Raw genomic sequence first — 8,896 nt, 5'->3', positions numbered from 1 at the left:
CGCTATTCAAAATAGGTGCAATAGTTCTGACACCTCCCATTGTATCCCAAATTGTTCTCTAATCGGCAAACAAGCATTTGATACTAAATAACAGCAGAGACAATGGACTGTAAACGTTGACAAGGCCTGAGGCTTAAACGCTCAATAAGTAATTTACTGAATGAATAAATAGGTGAATAGGTTCAGTCATGAACTAGTTATTTGTCACTTGCCTGCAAGTTAGGTGACATCTAGGGCAAGACTATTTAACCTGCAATGATCATTACTAACTGAATGTCCTCTCATCTAAAAAAAGAAAGAAAGAAAGCCCATCTTTAGGGCAGAATTCAACTGCCGGACATGGGACTGGACGCCACCAAGTGGATAAAATACGGAGCTCGGAAAAGATTGGATTCCTGGCCTTGAACTGACCACACAGATGAGAGGGAGTTGAGGCCTAGGAGAGCGCGCAACAGCAAGCCGTGTCGGGACCATACTCTGTTGGTCCTACTGACACCTCTAGCGTGCTAGAATAACTAAGGCTCCACTCCTGACCCACGGGCCTTGAGGAAAGCGCGAACATAAAAAAAGATTGAAACCGGGGAGGCGAATGCATCTGTTTACGCTAGGACCACGCTTGACGTCGGAAAAAAAGCCCACACACTCACAGTTTCCAGACCCGGCTGCTTGCCGAAACTCAGGTTCTCAGGACCCCCAGCAGCTCCGTACCACTCCCACTCGGCTTCCTCGGACAGCCTGGCTTCGCCAACCGCGTTGAACAAGGTCGCAGCACAATGACGTCATCTCTCCCTACCTACCTCCAAGGTGCCGCCTCACGCTCTATGTCGCGCGCGCGCACTACGTCCTATGGCTTGCGCGAGCGGCGGCTGGGCCCCGCCATTTTGGCCGGTGGCCGTGAGAACACGCTGTGCGGCTGAAAAGTGAAGGCAAGAGCAGATTTGGTCTGTGTGCTCCCCTCCGGAAGGGGATCGTTGTCCCCAGGTAAGTGAATAGCCCAGAGAGGTTTGACTGTTAGCTACCATCTGTCAGGTTGCAAAGACTGTAGGGACGTTCTCCGAGAGCCTTTGGTTAGGCCTTAGGTGGCGGAGACAGCAGCAGCGCGTGGCAGCGGCTCCTGCGGGACAGCTGGAACTGCCGGAGCGCGGGCGACGCCGATACCTTAGGGGTGCCTCAGTCTTCCCCTCCAGCCGACCCGGCTGTCGCCGCTGTTGCCTGCCACGCCCGCCAGGGACTTCGAGAATGGACCTAGATGCCGTTGTCTCCACTCCCCCTTTACCCCACTTCGGCCCTGGAGCAAAACCTGCCGGAGAGGAAGTCACCTTTAGAACATAGAGCACCCTCAGTACCCACAGCACCCTCTATTACCCCCACACTCTTCCAGCACCCTAAAATGGATATATTGTCACATGTGCATATTTGGTTGTGGGAAGTCGTGGCTTCCACGTTTTGGTGAGTGGAATGAGTCATGGCATCTTGCCGCCATGAAGTCGACTACTCCCTGTTCACTCCTAGGTTTTATAGAAATGATGCCCACATGTCGCTCTGCTTTTCTCAGAACAGCGTGTACGCAGCTATGACTGGGGTTGTCCCAAGTAGTTTCCCAGTAGAAATCCTATAGTTTTTTTGGTACGCTTTTATACTACTCGGCACTTTCTCCCCTTATCCATTTTTCCGTTTATTCATTGAGATCGAGGGTGATGTCTTTACTCAGAATACCTTAATTATCTCTTCAGGGGTTCGTACATTGTAGACATTTATTGCGTAATGTGAATGAATGACAGCCAAAGCCGAATTCCCACCTCCCATTAACTACATCAGTTTTTCTCTTTTTTGATGGTAAAAATATCTAAGAGGAAGAACTGTCCAAATAACATGTTTTATTTTTTTTTACTCTTTCCCAACAGAACTGCTAACTAGTCATTTATGATAGTGGCATTTTATGTTGCAGTAGATTGTCCCATATTCTGAGACTATTCATTGTATACCAGCCACCTGACAATAATGCTTTGTTAGTGTAACCAAAGGCTCAGAACCTGTGTTTGAACCAAAAGCTGTTTGGGGTTTGTGAGCTTTTTAAAACCTTAGTTCTCCCCTATTTTAAAAAAGGGAGTTTTTTTGTTTGTTTGTTTGGAAAAGCATTTAACAATTGGGAGGGAGGGGGAGAAAACAATATTAAGTTAGAGTTCCTTCTAAATGCCTTAAACTTAAAAACTCTTTGAAATCAGAGCCATGTACCTCTCCTAACTTATACGTGTTTTATAAGACTAATAAACTACTATAAGCATGGGTTAGACTATTTCATGTGATACTAAACATCATTAGTTAACAGCAATCTTTGAAATGCTTTTACACAGTATTACAATTATTTTGGCTTTAGACTGTAAATGTTTCCAAGTATGCCTCACTTCCTTTTTTTCCTCTCAACTGGAAGAATGACACTGAGGGTCATTGTTCTAGTGTCAATTTTGAACACTTTTGTCTTCGAATCTGAAATATTCTCAAATACTTCTTTGTTTGCAGGAGCCTGTTAACTGTAATCTTCTTCTCCAAGCTTTACTGTGCCTTACTTTTCTATTGAAAAAGAAGTAGAGAATCCCCTTGCCCCAGTTATTGAAACTGATACAGAAATTGAATTAAAAGTGTTTACACAGTTAATTAACAGTTCTACAAAGAATCCATGTTCATTTTTCTTAAATGCATTACAATTTATCACTATTTTTATATAAATCAGTTTTATTAACCACTTCTGGTATGTTTTTATTCTTCTGTAAAAATCAAGCCAGGGTGGTGGCATGCACCTGTAGTCCCAGCTATTTGGGAGGCTAACGCAGGACGATCCCTTGAGCCAAGGAGTCCCTTGGCTGTACTGTCCTGTGATTAGTCCATTCAGCCTGGACACCGTAGCAAGATCCCCATGTGTGTTTTTTTTTTTTAATTGTCTTTTACAGTCTTTTGGTTTTTAAAATAGTTTGAAAAATTAGATATTTTAGGAGTTTAACAAAATAAAGTTTAAGCAATTTTGTGATGAAAGATTTATCCCCTGGAAGGGAATTCATTATACTCTTTCACTGAGTAATTTGTAGAAAGACATTCAGTATTTAAATTAGAATGCATGGGGTCCAGTTTTAATAGCTTACTAAAGAATCTTCATTTCCTAGGAAGTTGTCATTTCCCCAATAAGAGCTTTTTTGTGACAATTTAAGTCATCTAATTTTTTCCTCTTCTAATCTTTACAAGACCTGGACCAGTTTTTGGAGGAATAGAGTCAACCTGTTTATTGGGAAAACCCTGTATTTTTTACATGAATGTTTAGTCTTCTTTTGAATGGTTTTTTTTTTTTTTTCAGTATGTAGTTTAGTGGACAACTGTCACTATAAAATATTGGTAACTTGCAAGATTTCTAAAGTTGTTATAACCTACAGGAAAATTATTTACTATATTTAAATTCATATTCTCATTCATTTAGCAGAAATGTTTGATCTCATGTGTGCTAGGCACAGGTTCAGCCACTGGAATGAACAAACAGTCCTACCCTCATGATGGATGGAGTACATTCTACTTGGGGAGGGGAAAAATGTGTGTGTGTTTGTAGAGGGACAGAATATACATACACACATGCACAATAGATGTGTGCATATACACTAGCTATATATGGAATATATATATTCTATGGTTATATAGATATATATGTACACCACATACATCCTTCTTTCTTGCTTTTTCTCCCCAGCTCAACTATACACGGTGTATAGTTGAGCTGGGGAGAAAAAGCAAGAAAGAAGTTATAAGTTATAAGTTATAACTTATGGTGTATAGTTGAGCTGGGGAGAAAAAGCAAGAAAGAAGGATGAAGAAGCAGTTGAGTGTATTTTTTGGTAGTGTTATTAGAGAAGACTTACTGAGAAATAGTAAAGATTGGAAGGAGTAAGCCATGTAACTCTCTAGGGGTAATAGCATTATAGGCAGAAAGTGCCAAGATCCTGAAGTAAGAACATGCCTGTCATGTGCTAGGAGCAACAAAGAGCCAAGGTAGCTGGAGCCATACTACAAGAGCTAGAGTAGTTGGAGATGAGATCAGAAAGTTAACAGAGGCTGATCAGTGCCTCATTGATTATTTTCAGGACTTTGGCATTTACTCAGATTGAGAATGAAGCCATTGCAGGATTTTAAATAGAGGAGTGACATAATCTAGCTTACTCTTTAAAAGGCTTACTCCGGTTCCTGTGTTGAGAATGAACTGTTGAGGATTAGAGTAGAAAGAGATGAGGGTAAAAGCAAAGAGATCTGTTAGGAAGCTATTTGAGTAATGCTGATAAGAGATGATAATGATAACTTACACCAAACTCAGGAGAAGAGATCAGATTCTGGATGTTTTATAGCTTCAACGGGATTTGCTGTTATTAGGTGGAAAAGAAATTTGACTTCAAGGATTTGGGCCTGAGCAAAAAAAAGACAGGAGTTGCCATCTAACAAAATGGGCAAGACTGCTGAAATTTTGGTGAGGATTTCAGGAGCTTATTTGGGAGATTCCTCTTAAGCCTTCCAGAGATGTTAAATGGGCAGGAAGGATTCAAGAGAGGTATCCTGACTAAAGATAGAAATTTGGAAATTTGCAGTATATTAATGGAATTTAAACCTATGAGACCAGAATAGAACACCTTGGGGAATGAGCATATGTGGAAAAAAATGACCAAGTCTTAGAGCACTCTCAACATTTAGAAGCCTGGGAGGTGAAGATGAGTGACCGGGAAAGTAGTAGGAAAACCGGATTAGTGTTGTATCCTAAAACCAAGTTAAAGGGTTTTTATCTAGTAGGAAAAGTGTTTATTTGTGTCAGTTGCAATTGATTGGTCAGGTGAATTAAGGTCCGGTAAGCATTTGTTTTAGCCGTATGAAGAACAATGATGGCTCGACAAGTTGTTTTGATGAAATGATGGGCTCTAGAGCCTAGAATGGATTCCAGAGAGCATGTAGCAAGAAATTTGAGACATTGAGTATAAGCAACTCTTTGAAATAGTCTTGAAGAAGGAAAAATAAAACAATGGGAGACCATGGGGTCAGATAATAGAATGCTTGAATGCTGATAAGAATTAGCCAGTGGAGAGAATAATTGCTGCAATTAAAGACAGAAGGGAAAATTGTTGGGACATTCTTATGGACTGTCTTCTAGTGTACAAATGGTCTTAGCTAGGGAAACACATATGGTGTGATTGCTGGTTGGCATAAGGGTCCATTTGAGATGATGAATTTAAAGGGAGACTAGTCAGCAGGCTTTGTGTTTTTTTTCCCTACCCATTTTCAGCTCTCTGTGTGCAGGTGAAGAGTCTAATTTAACCAAGATTGTGATTAAGGGTATTTTAGCTGGGTAAGAAGGAAAATAAAAACACCAAGAGCTGAGGGACAGTGGACTCAAGAGATAATGAAAGGTTTGGAGAATGGAGGAATCAGGGTTGTTGGATTGTTCTGTAGTAGAGGGTGAACTGAAAAATAAAGAGTGGCGGTTGGAGAATGGAGTATTTGAAGTTGAGGTTATAGAAGGATTGCAACTACCGGTAATAATAAGGTCTACGATGTAAACAGAAAAAATGAATGGCTGTGGTAGGGTAGAAGACAAGCTGTTTGAGGAGGGGGTTAATAAATGAGAGCACAGGAGGGTCATCTGTGAGTATATTGAAATCACCAAGAACTATGTCAAATGTTGTAAAAGAGTGTGTGCAAGTTGACAGAAGGGCTGAAATCTTCAAAGAATGAAAGGGAGTGATCTGGTGGTCACTACTAACTAAAGCAGTTAGATAGTTGAGACGTAAAACTTTTTAGGGAGGAGGGAGAGATAATAGTCTAGGATAGCATTGAGGAGCAAGATCTCTTATCCCCGTCCAAGCCTAATGATATTGATGGGTGTGAAAAGACTTGAGATGTCTACAAAGGGAAGCAGTCTATCAAAAAAAGAAAAATAAAATCAAGATTGATTATCACAGTAAAAAAAAGACATGATGTCTTTGTAAATGGATAGTCTTGGTTTCAGATTTGTTCATTACATATTGGAATAAACTCCAGTATTAAGGCACTTTTTGTAATTTTTTACTTTAATCACCATTCTAAGGAAATTAATTTCTGAACCACTAAGCCTAATATTGTAAAAGGTTTTTAAGTTCACTTTGATGTTAATGCTATGTAATTGATTAAATTGGAAAATCAAGACTTGTAAAAGCTTTAAAAGTGAGCATAGTATATACATATAGTTACTTGGTCTCCTTTTAATTTCATTGCTATTATAATTATTTGCCATTTCTGGCCGTGTCATTGTAGTCAGATATACACAACGTGAAGTAATGCTTAGTTTGGGGGAAGAGCTTGTGGGATTTCCCCCATCTTGCTTCCCCTTTTTCAGTTTTCCTGGCTATTAATACTTATTTTTCCATTAGAACTTTAGATTTGCTTTGTCTGGGTTGGTTTGTGGTTTTTTGTTTTTTTTTTTTGAGACAGGATCTCACTGTCTCACCCAGGCTGGAGTGCAGTGGCATGATCTCAGCTCACTGTAACCTCCACCTCCTAGGCTCAAGTAATCCTCACTTCAGCCTCCAGAATAGTTGGGACCACAGGCACACACCACCACATGTATGGGGTTCTTTTGTTTGTTTTTTCACATGAGATTGAATTAAATACATGAATTCAGGAAGGGTGTAAATCTGTGATATTAACTATTTTTCATTATAAAAACTGAGATAGCATGTCATTTGTTCAGGTCATTTATGTCATTCGGTGTTTTAAAGTTTTCTTGTGTATATATCTTGTTGGGTATATTCCTAGATATTTTCTTTTTGTTGCTATTGTAAATGGCATTTTTTTCTTATGTGAATCTTCTGATTAAAGTATATATGTAAAATTTGATTTTCCCAACCTTACTAGATTATAGATTATTTTATAATTTTTACTGTCAAAATTTATATTTTTTTGCAGATAATCATTTCATCTCCATATAATCATTTATGTTTTCCTGTCTTTCATGTATGCAAATTAGTTCCCTTAACTAATTGCATTGAATTTGTTATTTTTTCTTTCATAGAAGAGCTGGATATTCTTTCGCACAGTTATGGCAGACAAATTAACGAGAATTGCTATTGTCAACCATGACAAATGTAAACCTAAGAAATGCCGACAGGAATGCAAAAAGAGTTGTCCTGTAGTTCGAATGGGTAAGCTGTTCTGTGGATCATTTAAGTATAAAAGAAAACCATGAAAGAAATCAACTGATTTGATAGTTCTTTACGGGTATTAGCATATACTTTGTGTTCACCATTAGTTTCATAAACTGTGAAGACAAGAAAACTAGTTTGTTCTAAATTTCTTTTATTGCTTTGTGACTAAAGGATCCTATTTTTAAAAGAAAGACCAAATTGTAGAATAATACATCAGTATTTAAAAGTGTATTGGATGTGAACTCAAAGCAGAGTTCAGCTTACTGATCTTGAAATCTACAAAATCTTATAATTACTTTAATATTATATATAGTAATTAATTGTAATTTAATGGGAGATGAGTTACAATAAACTTTGACAGTATTTTCATATTTAAAAAATGAACAAAGAGCTTAATAAGAATGACTTCATAAGGTTAGCTGTACTTTGAAGATTAGATAAATTTCCAACAATTCAATTGAAAAATTATTGGTCGTCCTTAAGGGCTATGTTAAGTAATTATAAATGTACGAATGAGGCATAGAATTACTGAATCTTAAAATTAGTGAAACTTAGAAACTTTAGTTGTCATCTGTTATTGTCTCCTTTGCTATTCAGAAATTCCATTATCCCTAATATCATGTTCAATTTTAGCTGTATATTAGATGACTGCATACCTTTTTGGACTTTTACTGATCTGGCTACAGTAGTTCATTCTTTTCGTAGTCTGTCTTACCATTTTCAAGACATATTTTGTTTTTCGAATTTAAAATTTAGGTTAATCAGCTTAAAAATATTTCAGGATATATCATATTTTTACTAGCATATTTTCTTCCCCAGTAGTAAATTAAGTAAAATAAATATATTTTAAAGTCATCTTCCTGTTATCAAACAAGGATATTCATATAAGTGATTAGAAATCTGTCACCACAAAGCACTGATTTAAGGCATTATCTCAAATGTATTTCTTTGTGTGGCCTTTGTTTTTGAAAATCTGCTTCTGTATGGAAATTTAGAACCAGCATTGCCTAAATAACAGTATTCGGAAAATCAGAAGATAAAGGGAAATGGCTTAATTATATCTTTTCCTTTACCAGGAAAATTATGCATAGAGGTTACTCCCCAGAGCAAAATAGCATGGATTTCCGAAACTCTTTGTATTGGTTGTGGTATCTGTATTAAGGTAAGTAATATGTTTTTGCTGGATCAAATGTGTAACCTAAAACTGAAATCTGAAAATTCTGGGTACTATGCTCTAACTCCTTTAAGTGAGGCAAAGTATAAAGCAAATGAATAGAGAATGTAAATTTAGGAAAGTGTTATTCTAATATCAGTGACATTGTTGCTTTTTTAAGTTAATTAAAGCACCCCTTTTAAAAGTTTCTCTTGCTGTACTCTATAAAGCCATTTCCAACCAAAATTTCTCTTTTCTCACCTCCTTATAAGGACATTACCATCACATTACATGTTTCTTCTAAGTCCGTATTGAATTTTAAATTCACACCTTTTTTTTTTTTTTTTTTTATACTTTAAGTTCTAGGGTACATGTGCATAATGTGCAGGTTTGTTACATATGTATACATGTGCCATGTTGGTGTGCTGCACCCATCAACTCGTCAGCACCCATCAATTCATCATTTATATCAGGTATAACTCCCCAGTGCAATCCCTCCCCCCTCCCCATGATAGGCCCCAGTGTGTGATGTTCCCCTTCCCCA

At 37.9% G+C, this 8,896-nt stretch overlaps 1 protein-coding gene across 2 annotated transcripts in view; it reads left to right on the top strand.

The window, feature by feature from the left end:
• Positions 1–734: 734 nt before the first annotated feature.
• Positions 735–8,896, top strand: part of LOC113222981 (ATP-binding cassette sub-family E member 1) — a 15,531-nt gene continuing 7,369 nt past the window's right edge. The window contains exons 1-3 of one of the 2 annotated variants that reach the window (XM_026452554.2): positions 735–981; positions 7,067–7,196; positions 8,276–8,361. In XM_026452554.2, the coding sequence (XP_026308339.1) occupies positions 7,094–7,196; positions 8,276–8,361 (189 nt within the window). In that variant the 5' untranslated portion in view covers positions 735–981; positions 7,067–7,093. The remainder of the gene's footprint in view (positions 982–7,066; positions 7,197–8,275; positions 8,362–8,896) is intronic. The other variant, XM_026452555.1, reaches the window with a different exon arrangement.

Source organism: Piliocolobus tephrosceles, unplaced genomic scaffold (genome assembly GCF_002776525.5).
Source record: "Piliocolobus tephrosceles isolate RC106 unplaced genomic scaffold, ASM277652v3 unscaffolded_37107, whole genome shotgun sequence".
NCBI classification, from domain to species: Eukaryota; Metazoa; Chordata; class Mammalia; order Primates; family Cercopithecidae; genus Piliocolobus; species Piliocolobus tephrosceles.
Note: the sequence above shows the minus strand (reverse complement) of the source record. Positions and strands in the feature narration are given on the sequence as shown.